Source organism: Hemitrygon akajei, chromosome 21 (assembly GCF_048418815.1).
Source record: "Hemitrygon akajei chromosome 21, sHemAka1.3, whole genome shotgun sequence".
In the NCBI taxonomy this organism is placed as follows: Eukaryota; Metazoa; Chordata; class Chondrichthyes; order Myliobatiformes; family Dasyatidae; genus Hemitrygon; species Hemitrygon akajei.
Genome location: NC_133144.1, coordinates 66,354,863 through 66,368,354, shown reverse-complemented (window position 1 = coordinate 66,368,354; position 13,492 = coordinate 66,354,863). Strand labels below are relative to the sequence as shown.

General features: G+C 42.9%; 1 protein-coding gene across 6 annotated transcripts in view; it reads left to right on the top strand.

Moving 5' to 3' along the window:
* LOC140714393 (neurotrypsin) overlaps positions 1–13,492 on the top strand; it is a 68,365-nt gene that overhangs the window by 42,920 nt on the left and 11,953 nt on the right. For all 6 annotated transcript variants that reach the window (XM_073025644.1, XM_073025643.1, XM_073025640.1 and 3 more), the window contains 4 exons: positions 736–877; positions 7,257–7,462; positions 8,709–8,787; positions 12,601–12,723. In XM_073025644.1, coding sequence (XP_072881745.1) covers positions 736–877; positions 7,257–7,462; positions 8,709–8,787; positions 12,601–12,723 — 550 coding nt within the window. The remainder of the gene's footprint in view (positions 1–735; positions 878–7,256; positions 7,463–8,708; positions 8,788–12,600; positions 12,724–13,492) is intronic.

The window sequence follows — 13,492 nt, the reverse complement described above, 5'->3', positions numbered from 1 at the left end:
TTTCAAGTTTAATTATCATTCAACCACACCCATGAATGCCCACGAACCCATAAATACCCATGAATATCCATAAACACCCATGAAAACAGCCAAACTGAAACTGTGTTCCTCTGGGACTAAGGTGCAACACACAGTACCAATAGTCGTACACATTGCAGGGCACATATAGTGCATATAAGAGAACAGTAAACATAGAGTCACATAAGACAATAATCTATCTCCAGTCCTTGAGTGTCAGGTCCTATGGGTCGATGGTGAATGGAGTGTTGTCGACAAGAACAAGCCCGCAGCAGTCTGATCATCACGCACGTACAGCTGCAGAGAAATGCAATCCAGCTTGTCTTCTGGCAAGTGAACCCTGGAAGGCAGCGCTGATTAGATGATCAAGCCCCCATCCCAGCATGGATATCTGCTGCCCCACACTGCCTCTGGCGTCTCCTCCTCTGGGTGGCTGGAACAGACGACCCCACCTCATGAAGGCCTGGTTCATGCAACAAACACGGCAAAGCAGCCCCTCCCCCCTATTGGTCTCACCAATGAACCAGACTTGCAGTATTCTACATTACCAATTACAACTCAGCTTCCCACTCTTCACATGCTGTCTAATTTGTTGAGCATTTCTGGCATTTTTTTTCTTTTTGTTTCTGATTTCCAGCAGGTGAAGCTTTAGTTTTGCTTCGGGTTTCTGTGCACATTTTAACCTCTCTGACCATGGCTGGTTTTGTGTGTTCACAGGGCCGGTCATCAGACTAGTGGATGGAGAGAATAGGAAGGAGGGGCGAGTGGAGGTGTATCTTGGCGGAGAGTGGGGAAGTGTCTGCGATGATGGCTGGACTGACACAGACGCGAGGGTTGTCTGCAGACAATTGGGTTACAGGTGAGTCAAGGAGACTTTGATCATCTTAAAGTAATTACTGAGTGCATTGCCAACATTCAGAAACATCAGGTAATGTATTGGAACTGTTTTTATTAAGTCCATAAGATATAGGAGCAGAATTAGGCCATTCAGCCCATCAAATTGCTTCCACCATCCCATCGTGGCTGATTTATTATCCCTCTCAACTCCATTCTCCTGCCTTCTCCCCATAACCTTTGACTAATCAAGAATCTATCAACCTCCGCTTTAAATATACTCAATAACTGTGGAAATGAATTCTACTGCCCAGAATCTGACTGAGAGCTTGTCTGAACAAATATCTTTTAAAATGACGCAAGTTGAATTTTATTCTGTTTTGCTCAAAGTTGTCAATTGATGTTGGTGTGAATGTCTGTACTGCTTGAGGTATCCCGTATCTGAAGAATAATAGTCATTTATTCATAGACCAGTAGGTAGGTACTGCGATCACTTGAGTTGAGTATGATGTTCTCCCAATGGCTTGTCTATTGGTGGGTCTTCAGGTGGCCGTGGATCCATCCAGTAAACCTAGCAATTATAGGCCTGTAAGTTTGATGTCAGTGGTGGGTAAATTAATGGAAAGTATTCCTAGAGATGGTATATATAATTATCTGGATAGACAGGGTCTGATTAGGAACAGTCAACATGGATTTGTGCATGGAAGGTCATGTTTGACAAATCTTATTGAATTTTTTGAAGAGGTTACTAGGAAAGTTGACGAGGGTAAAGCAGTGGAAGTTGTCTATATGGACTTATGTTGACAATGTTCCGCATGGAAGGTTAGTTAGGAAGGTTCAATCGTTAGGTATTAATATTGAAGTAGTAAAATGGATTCAACAGTGGCTGGATGGGAGATGCCAGAGAGTAGTGGTGGATAACTGTTTGTCAGGTTGGAGGCCGGTGACTAGTGGTGTGCCTCAGGGATCTGTACTGGGTCCAATGTTGTTTGTCATATACATTAATGATCTGGATGATGGGGTGGTAAATTGGATTAGTAATTTTGCAGATGATACTAAGATAGGTGGCATTGTGGATAATGAAGTAGGTTTTCAAAGCTTACAGAGAGATTTAGGCCAGTTAGAAAAGTGGGCTGAAAGATGGTAGATGGAGTTTGATGCTGATAGGTGTGAGGTGCTACATTTTGGTAGGAATAAACAAAATAGGACATACATGGTAAATGGTAGGGTATTGAAGAATGCAGTAGAACAGAGTGATCTAGGAATAATGGTGCATAGTTTCCTGAAGGTGGAATCTCATGTGGATAGGGTGGTGAAGAAAGCTTTTGATATGCTGGCCTTTATAATTCAGAGCATTGAGTATAGGAGTTGCGATGTAATGTTAAAATTGTACAAGGCATTGGTAAGGCTGAATTTGGAGTATTGTGTTCAGTTCTGGTCACCAATTATAAGAAAGATGTCAACAAAATAGAGAGAGTACAGAGGAAATTTACTAGAATGTTACCTGGGTTTCAGCACCTAAGTTACAGAGAAAGGTTGAATAAGTTAGGTCTTTATTATTTGGAGTGTAGAAGGTTGAGGGGGGACTTGATAGAGGTATTTAAAATTATGAGGGGGATAGATAGAGTTAACTTTAATGGGCTTTTTCCATTGAGAGTAGGGGAGATTCAAACAAGAGGACATGGGTTAAGAGTTAAGGGGCAAAAGTCTAGGCATAACACGAGGGGGAATTTCTTTACTCAGAAAGTGGTAGCTGTGTGGAATGAGCTTCCAGTAGAAGTGGTAGAGGCAGGTTCGATATTGTCATTTAAAGTAAAATTGGATCTGTATATGGACAGGAAAGGAATGGAAGGTTATGGGCTGAGTGCAGGTGGGTGGGACTAGGTGAGAGTAAGCATTCGGCACGGATTAGAAGGGCTGAGATGGCCTGTTTCCGTGCTGTAATTGTTATATGGCTATACATTCTGGTACAGTTGGGCAACTGTACGTAGTGGCTTCAGTTAGTGGTTGAGTCTTGTAGTTGTTCAGTCTTTCCTTTCACAGCTGCTGCTTGTTCTCTGCAGAACAGCAAAGATCATTCATATCTAGCACAGCTCTCTCTTGAACAGATTTCCTCCAGGTGCATCTATTGAGCGCAAGTTCTTTCCCGTCTTTAGATGTAATGTTGAATTTCAAAATGAAAAATGATGTTGATGTTATCTTTGAAACATTTCCCTTGCCCCCCAGGTGCTCACTGACCTTCCTTCAACTGGGAGTAAAGGATCTGTTTGGGGAGACATGAGTTCAGCATCTGGATGACATGACTTATCCATTGGAGTTGGTGTTGCTTTAACGTGGTGGAGATGCTGTTCATGTTGGCCTCCTTCAGTACACTGGTGTTAATGTGTCTGTCTTTCCAGCTGATCCTCAAAATCTTTCATAAGAATCTTTATTCATTACAGCACATTGAATCCATGCTAATGGCGAGCAACTCTTTGCTACATCTTATACCAAACAACAATTAATTGCGAGTGGATCAGTCATAAGCAGATTTAATTTACTTGCAGCAACGGAAGACTCGCACTGCACAAGAGCTGGCAATAACTTCCAAAAAAACCCACAATAGTCACTCCTTTATGCACAGGTACAGCTACCCACGAAGTTTAAGGAAAGAGTGCATTCCAGTCTTCTTCTTAATCAGTGTACTTGGCATTCTTCCAGTAACACGTTTGTTGGTCTGCTGATGGTCAAGGACTCAGGTTCCATCAGCATAATGTTGCACAGATCCAATAGCAAAGCACTCTGGTACAATACAGGTTCCATTTTGTTACTACAAGTAAAGTATATTTCCACATTGGCCATACCCACACAACTAGTCCAAATTGCCTGTGGTTGTCCCATATCCCTCCAAGCACCACACCAATGGAGAGGGAAGAATCGTGAATTAAATCTACATTATTTAGAGACGAAGGCAAGGCAGGGACAAAGCCAGCAAAGAAGCTGTCTCACAGCTCCAGCAACCTAGATTCAATCCTAGTCTTGTGTACTTTCTGAGCAGATTAATCAACCACTGTAAATTGTCCCTAGTGTGTAGATGAATGGTTGATGGGAATCTTGGGAGAAGAAATGGGATTAATCATGGATTAGTTGACTGACTGGATACCCAATTGGCTTGGTGATAGCACTGGGTGAGAGTGGAAGGTTGTTGGCTCATTTTTATTGAGATATAGCACAGAGGATGCCCTTCCAACCCTTTGAGCCATGCTGCCCAGCAATTTACCTATCGCCACAATAGGTCAACGGCAGACGCAGTCTCAATGACTCTTCACGTGGCTTTAGACCACCTGTGCAACACAAACTGTTCTGTCAGGATGCCGTTTATTGACTATAGCTCAGCATTTAATACCATGATTCCCACAATCCTGATTGAGAAGTTACAGAACCTGGGCCTCAGTATCTCTCTCTGCAATTGGATCCTCAGCTTTCTAACCAGAAGACCACAATCTGTGCAGATTGGTGATAACATGTCCTCCTCCCTGATGATCAACAATGGCACACCTTAGGGGTGTGTGCTTAGCCCACTGCTCTACTCTCTCTATACCTGTGGCAAGGCATAGCTCAAAAACTATCTATAAATTTTTTGATGATACAACCATTGTTGGTAGAATTTCAGATGAAGTCGAGAGGGCGTACAGGAGCAAGATATGCCAACTAGTGGAGTGGTGTTGCAGCAACAACCTGGCACTCAACGTCAGTAAGACGAAAGAGCTGCTTGTTAGCTTCAGGAAGGGTGAGATGAAGGAACACATACCAATCCTCATAGAGGGATCAGGAGTGGAGAGAGTGAGCAGTTTCAAGTTCCTGGGTGTCAAGATCTCTGAGGACCTAACCTGGTCCCAACATATCAATGTAGTTACAAAGAAGGCAAAACAGTGACTGTACTTCATGAGGAGTTCGAAGAGATTTTGTATGTCAACAAATACACTCAAAAACCTCTGTAGATGTACCGTGGAGAGCATTCTGACAAGCTGCATCACTGTGTGGTATGGGGGAGGGCAGAGGACCGAAAGAAGCTGCAGAGGGTTGTAAATCAAGTCAGCTCCATCCTGGGTACTAGCCTACAAAGTACCCAGGACATCTTCAGGGAGTGGTGTCTCAGAAAGGCAGCGTCCAATATTAAGGACCTCCAGCACCCAGGGCATGACCTTTTCTCACTGTTACTATCAGATAGGAGATACAGAAGCCTGAAGGCACACACTCAGTGATTCAGGAACAGCTTCTTCCCCTCTGCCATCCAATTCCTAAATGGACATTGAACCTGTGAACACTACCTCACTTTTTTAATATAATTTCTGCTTTTTGCATGATTTTTAATCTATTCAATATACATATACTGCAATTGTATGGTATATGACTTATTTATTTATTAATATTTTCTTCTATATTATGCATTGCATTGAACTGCTGCTGCTAAGTTAACAAATTTCACGACACATGACGGTAGTTATAAACCTGGTTCTGATTCTGATTCCCCTATTTAACCCTAGCCTAATCACAGGAGACATTGCAATGAGCAATTAACCTACCAAATGGTACATCTTTGCACTGTGGGAGGCAACCGGAACACTCAGAGAAAACCCACGCGGTCATGGGGAGAACATGCAAACTCCTCACAGGCAGTGTCAGGAATTTAACCCGAGTTGCCTGTACTGTAAAGCATTGTGCTCACACTATGCTACTGTGGATGAAAGAAAAATGGAGGGCTATGTGGGAGGGAAGGGTTAACCTGATATTCAACTATACAGTGGCTATTTTTAAAAAAACAAACTAAAACTGCTGAGAGACTGAGTGAGGGAATTGACACTTTGTGACACGTTTCAAAATAACTGAGATCCACGTCAAAAAATGTATGTTTGATTCTTTATTACGAAACCAGCGGAGAAAAAAGATCTTATATAGTGACAAGAACGAATGTAACTAGCATAGTTATAGCAATAATGAAATTAACGTCATTAGTGTTATTACTTTGACTTGACTTGGACCCTTAGCTCCCGGTGGAGTATAGACCATTGCCAACCTCCGTCTCCATCGTCCTCTGAAGTCAGTGGTATGTCCATCAACGCTTCTGCAACCACGTACAGGGGATTGACTTAAACAGCTTCACCAGAGCCTCAATGACCAGCCTTACTCATTTCCATCTTTCATGATGGGGACATAGGGTTGGACTTTGAGAGACGTTAGTAATATTAGCGATAACAGAATTAGCAAAATTAGCATAATAAGCAGTTAACAAAAATACCCACTCCCTGCTTAGTCTACCTCTAACTAGGACAAAGGGTGAATATGTGACTACACTCAACTACTTCTACCGCGCCCCAATCCACGTGACAAATTACCGTAACGCATAATAAAATGTGCAACACAAAATACAATACTGACAGGCAGAAAATAGATACATGGCTCCTAAAGCACAGGTTAAAATCTTGGCACAATATCGTGGGCTGAAGGGCTGTGATGTGCTGTTCTATGTTTCTTGGACTGGAGGCCCGTGACAAATGGTGTGCTTTAGGTGTCACTGATGGGCCCATTATCAATTTGGATAAGCCTGTAATGGCACGTTTAATATGTTTGCAGATGACACTAAATTAGGAGGTGTAGTGAACAACAAAGAAGATTATCAAAAGTTACAGGGAGATCTTGATCAGCTGAGGAAGTGGGCCGAGGAATGGCAAATGAATTTGTGTAAGTGTGAGCTGCTACGTTTTAGAAAGTCAAATCACGGAAAGTCTTTCAAAATGAATGGCATGGTGCTGGGGAGTGCTGTAGAACAGAGCAACAGAGGGACCTGGGAGCACAAGTACATGGTTCACTGAAAGTTGAGTCATAAGATGGTGAAGAAGGTTTTTTGAATATTGTCCTTCTTAAATTAAGACATTAAATATAAAAGTTGAGAGGTCACGATGTGATTATACAGGGAACTTGTGAGGCCACACTAGGAGTATTCAGTTTTGGTTGCCCTGCTATAGGAAGGATACTATGGAAGCTATGCAGACAAGATTTACAAGGACATTGTCAGGACTTCAGGGACAGTTACAGGGAGAGGTTGGACAGGCTAGGACTATATTCCTCGTAGAGTCAGACACTGAGAGGTGATCTTATCAAGGTGTAAAATCACAAGGGACAAGGGTGAATGTGGTAGATCTTGTTCCCATGGGGAAAAGGTATAAACTCCTAATGGACAGCAGTGAAATTGCACCCTGGTTGCTGGTGCTGTTCTATCATCCTACTAACCACTGCACCACCATGGGGAGAATCAGTAATGGGTTAATGCAAATGGATAGTTGATACTTGATAATGACTTCAGGGGTTGAAGGTCCTCCTTTTCCGCCTCGCTGAGCATTGACTGAACACCCCTCCTCTTCCAGTGGCCAGTCCAAAGCCAGAACAATGGCCTACTTTGGGGAGGGTCGTGGGCCCATTCACCTGGACAACGTGATGTGCACGGGCCACGAGCGGTCACTGGATGAATGTGGCACACTAGGATTCGGTGTCCATAACTGTTGGCACAGCGAGGATGCAGGCGTGATCTGCGATTACGAGGAGGATGCGCTGGAGGATCTCAGCAGCAGTGGTGAGTGATGATGGCAGCTTGGAGATAAGTGCGCGTCTTTGAAGAACTTGGACCGAGTTACCAAATACGCGATCTTGGTTTGTCTCGCTTCTCTCTCAACAGTTCAACCCCTGTTCTGTTGCAACTACTTTTAGTTGATGAGACCAGAAATTGGAAATTCTATTTGTTAGTGGACCTATGGTACACCACAGGTGTCCTCTCGCCTCTCTTCATAGTTCAACTGTCCCTAATCATTCCAGTTTCCTCCCACCATCCAAAGACCTACAGATTAGTAGGTTAATTGGTTGTTGCAAATTGTCCTGTGATTAAGCTAGGGTTAAATCAGGGGTTGCTGGAAGACATGGCTTGAAGAGTTGGAGGGGTCTGTTCTGCACTGTATCTCTAAATAAATGAAATAAATACATAAATAATCCACCTGATTCACATGAAGGATCTCAACCCAAAGCATTTACTGTCCACTTCCCTCCAAAGATGCTGCCCGACCCACTGAATCACCCCAGCATTTGGTATGTTGCTTCTGATCTATCTACTAGTGACATACTGGTGCAATTCCACATTGCCATCATAGAGAGCATCCTCACATCAGCCATTACTGTCTGGTTTGCTGCAGCATCCTCTCACAATAATAGAAATCTACAGTGAACTGTTAGGTTAACTGAAAAGCTCATTAGCTGCAGTCTACCAACACTGCAGGACTCGTCTACATCCAGGGCAAAGAAGTGGGCATTGCGGCCATTATCCACATTGCAAACTGCCTTTTCCAAAGTCTCCCTTCTGGAAAGTGCTCTAAACCTATTAAAACAAAAACTTCATGCCATCTTAAAAGTTTTCTTCCCTAGTCAGTTACTCTGATCAACCATTCTAGTTACTCCCCCACCCCCTCTATCTATTACTCCCATCACTGCACTGTAAGCACCTTTAACCACTTTTTACAAAGCTGCTTACATTGTAAATACATGCTGGTATTTATGTATTTACACACGTTTTATTCCATATCTGTGCTTTAATCTCTAACTTTATTTTTATATAATTCTATATTCTGTATAATTGGTGAATGTTGCTTTTTTGTTGCATGCATGCCCTATCCAACACACCACAGCCAATTTATAATACATGTAAATGTATAAGGTGAATAAACATGACCTCTGGTCCTTGATCCTTGAACGAATTGACAGGTTTGGTACTGAGGTACCATATTCTGTTCCTGTCCTAATTACTAATCCATCTGTTCTTGTGTGATCTCCAGGTTCTTTGCATTCAGTGTGCGGCCTGCGTTCAATGAATCGTCGCAAAAAGCGCATCATTGGGGGGAACAAGTCTATCAGGTAGGAACTGGGAATGCTGGCTCACACTTTCTGCTCTCCCTGGTGGAGACAGCGTCAGCCAGCTGGCAGAAGAGATTGAAGGTCACATTGGGGACTTGTCTTTGGTGAAGGTCCATTTACCACCAGATTACTATTTGTTAATATTCAAAATGAAGTACAGTTTATTATCAAAGTACCTACATGTTACCATATTTTACCTTGAGATTTATTTTCTTGCAGGCATTTAATGGAAGATAAAGAAATACAATATAATTTATGAAAAATTATATGTAGACTAAGACTGACAAGCAACCATTGTGTAAAAGAAGACAAATGGTGCAGATAAAAATAAATAATACTGAAAACTTGAATTATAGAGTTGTTGCCAATCAGTCCATGGGTTGTGGAATGAATTCAGAGCTGAAGTGAGTGAAGTTATTCACGCCGGTTTAGGATTCTGATGGTTGTAGGGTAATATTGTGGGCAGTTTTGGGCTTCTTATTTTAGAAAGGATATACTGACATTAAAGAGGGTTCAGAGAAATTCACGAGAATGATTCCAGGAATGAAAGGGTTACTGTATTAGGAACATCTGGCAGCTCTTGGGCTATATTCCCTGGAGTTCAGGAGAATGAGGGGTATCTCATAGCTTCTGAATGCTAAAAGGTCCGAACAGATCAGATATCGCAAAGTTATTTCCCATGGCAGGGGATTCTAGAACAAGAGGACATGACTTCAGCATTGAAAGACGTTCTTTTAGAACTGAGATGCGGAGAAATTACTCTAGTCAGAGGATGGTAAATCAGTAGAATCTGTTGCCACGATCAACTGTGGAGGTCAAGTCATTTGGTGTACTTAAGGCAGAGATAGATAGGTTCTTGATTAGCCAGGGCATCAAAGGGTATGGGGTGAAAGCAGGGGAGTGGGGATGACTGGAAGCATTGGATCAGCCCAAGGTTGAATGGTGGAGCAGACTCAATGGGCTGAATGGCCTACTTCTGCTCCTATATCTTATGGTCTTATGATCTTATAACCGTTCCTGGACCTAGTTGTTTGGGACTTGAGGCTTCCGCTCCTCCTGCCTGATGGTAGTAGCAAGACCAGAGCATGTCCTGGATGGTGGGGGTCATAGATGATGGATGCTGCTTTCATACGGCAACACTCAGTGGTGGGGAGGACTTTATTTGTGATGGACTGGGCTCTGTCCACCATTTACTGTAGCCCTTTCTCTTCCAGGACATTGGTGTTTCCATACAATATTGGTCAGTTGCTCACCTTTAAAATTAATAGGATCAATTTCTGTGGTAAAAAGGGTTCGTGGGATTTTGGTGGATGGTTCTGTGGAATTCTTTGCTGTAGACATCAGTAGATGCCAAGTCTTTATGTATATTTAAGGCAAAGGTTGATAGATTCTTGATTGGTCAGGGCATGAAGGGGCATGGGAGAAGGCAGGAGATTGGGGCCGAGAGGAAAATTGGATCGTCCATGATGAAATGGTAGAGCAGATGTGATGGGCCAAATGGCCTAATTCTGCTCCTATATCTTAGGATCTTATGGTTTGGTGTGAATTAAAAAGATTTGGACATGAGGAATAACTATGAATGGAATAGATAGAGGGTAAATGTAATCAGGCCTTTTCCCCTGAGGTTAGGTGGGACTACAACTAGAGGTCATGGGGTAAGGGTGAAAGGTGAAAAGTTTAAGAGGGAACATCTTCATTCAGAGGGTCAGGAGAATGTGGAATGAGCTGCCAGTGGTTCATGCAAGCTCAATTTCAATGTTTAAGAGAAGTTTGGATTGGTACATGGATAGGAAAGGTATGGATGGTTCTGGTCCAGGTTCAGGTCAATGGGACTAGGCAGTTTAAAAGGTTCAGCATGGACTAGATGGGCTGAATGGCCTGTTTCTACGACAGAGAGAGTTTGTGTCTCTCACTGGACTTTAAGAAGATGCTCGATGTAATGGCTGCCGTTTAGTGCTGTCATTCCCTTTTTGGAGTAATGAATGGACTGTTCCTTTGGTTTCTCTCTGCTTCTTCTCAGGATCCCCTCGTTATTTTCCTGCTCGCCACTGGCTGTGTCAGTTTCAACTCATGATGGTCTCAGAGAACTTGTGACCCAGTTCCCACCAGGCTGACTTCCTGTCTAAAGAAGTGATGGATATTAAATGGTGCCTTCATGTTGTCGTGATGTTTGCTGGGTGCTGTGGCGTATGGGTGAATATGTGTACAATTCTCTGCCTCTGCTGGTGTACAAGTGAATACCTGTGTATTTCCTGGCCTCTTTATTCTGAAACATCACTAAAATAGTTCATTACAAGCTTTCACACACGGATCATTGGGACCAAGGCATAAAGAGTAAAGTGTCTCCAGATTTGAGAGTGTGTTATTGACTTGTAATATCTCTGACTTTAAGGTTATGAATTCTGAATGCTGCTCTCTTAACACCAGTGGAGTGAAGACACGGTACTTAGTATTATCTGGAATCCCTCTTTGTAGCTAAAAAGTAGAAGGGATAGCTGTACAAGCTCCAACAGACGGTATGGCTATCTCCCCATACTGTAGCCAGCCCATGCTTTATTTTTGCTATTACCGTCAGGAAGGAGGTAAAGGTCCCATACCACCAGATTCAGGAACAGTTATTACCCTATAACTATCATGCTCCTGAACCAACATGGATAACTTCATTCATCTCAGCTGTGAACTGATTCCACAACCTTCAGACTCACTTTCATTTTTAAATATTTGCACAGTTTGTCTTCTTTTGCACGTTGGTTGTGTGTCAATCTTATGTATAGTTTTTCACAAATTCTATTGTATTTTTTTACTTTCCTGTAAGTTACTGCAGGTAAATGAATCTCAAGTTAATACTTAGTGACATGCAGTATACGTACTTCGATAATAAATTTGCTTTGAACTTTGATTCTACCTTTCAGTCCAAGTGAAGAGTCTCGACTTGAAATTTCCACTGTCCATTTCCCTCTATGGATGCTGCCCAACTGTGACCAACCATCTGTAAGGAGTTTGTATGTTCTCCCCGTGATTGCATGGGTTTCCTCCGGGTGCTTCAGTTTCCTCCCACAGTCCAGTGATGTACCAGTTAATAGGTCATTGTAAATTGTTCTGTGATTGGCTAGGGTTAAATCAGTAGATTGCTGGGTGGCACAGCTTGTTGGCTGGAAGGGCCTGTTCCATGTGTAACTCTAATTAAATAGATTGTTCTAAGTCTTACTCAGTACTTTTGAACTCTATCTTAATGTCTAAAGCTAGGCACCATTGTAAAGGGGCGGGTTGTTCTACGCACAACATAGTAGTGCAATCTCTTTACAGCACCAGCAATTACCAATCGGGGTTCAATTCCCACTGCTGTCTTTAAGGTTCTCCCTATGACCGTTATGATTCCTCTGGACCCTCCCAGTTCCTCCCACATTCCAGAGACATAGGGGTTAGGGTTACTGTGTTGTCGGTATGAGGTTGATAGGTTCTTCATCAGTAAACATGTCAAAGGTTAGGGGGAGAAGGCAGCAGAATGGGGTTTAGAGGGATGATTGAATGCTGGAGCAGACTTGATGGGCTAAATGCCTAATTCTGCTTCTATACTTTATAGTCTAATGTTGGTGCTGGAAGTGTAGTGACATCTGTGGCTGCCCCCATTACAATCCTCGTTGATTTGATTTGATACAAAATGACGCATTTCCCACTATGTTTGAATGTACACGTGATAAACAAAGCTAATCTTTAACAGTAGGTTACTCTCTTAAATTAATTCCTTTTTGTGTCCTCTGGACACAGCATTAAAAGATTTGCAGTGAATATGTTTGTGGGATCTTCTTCCAGGGGTGGATGGCCTTGGCAGGCTTCACTGAGACTCAAGATGTACCACCGCGGGAGCCGGTTACTATGCGGAGCCACATTGATCAGCAATTGCTGGGTGCTGACGGCAGCTCACTGTTTCAAGAGGTTTGTAAACAGTCAATACCTTGCTTTCATTAAAAAAGAAAATTTGGTCTCTTCTCAAAGCTCTAAGATGCGCGAAATTTACTTTTTGGTCTGGTGAAGGGTCCTCCAGTGTAGCAGAGAATAACGACATAAGGGATGGCAGATGCTGAAATCTTGAGTGAAACTTTAAGTTCTCAACCCAAAACTTCACTATCCCTTTGCCTCTACAAATGCTGATGGGCCAAATCAAGCTCTAGAATGGGGCAACACAGTAGTGTAGTGGTTAGCACAACACTTTACAGTACAGTCAACCTGGGTTCAATTCCCGCCACTGTCTGTAAGGAGTTCGTACGTTTTCACCTTGACCATGTAGGTTTCCTCTGGGTGCTCTGGTTTCCTCCCACAGCCCAAAGACATACCGGTTGGTATGTTAATTGGTCATTGTAAATTGTCCCCCGATTAGATTCGGGTTAAAATCAGGGAATTGCTGGGTGGCGCGACTTGAAGGACCAGAAGGGCCTATTCAGCACTGTATCTCAATAATTAAAAATAAATAAATCAACAAACAATGCAGTAAACAGCTCGCTGCCCTAGTGGTGGCAGGGTATTCATTAGTCTCACAGCCTGGGGGGAAGAAGCTGTTACAGAGTCTGACAGTCCTAGTCCTGTTGCTCCTGATGCTCCTGTACCTCCTTCCTGATGCTCCTGATGTTTCTGTGTCTCCTTCCTGATGCTCCTGATGTTTCTGTGTCTCCTTCCTGATGCTCCTGATGCTCCTGTACCTCCTTCC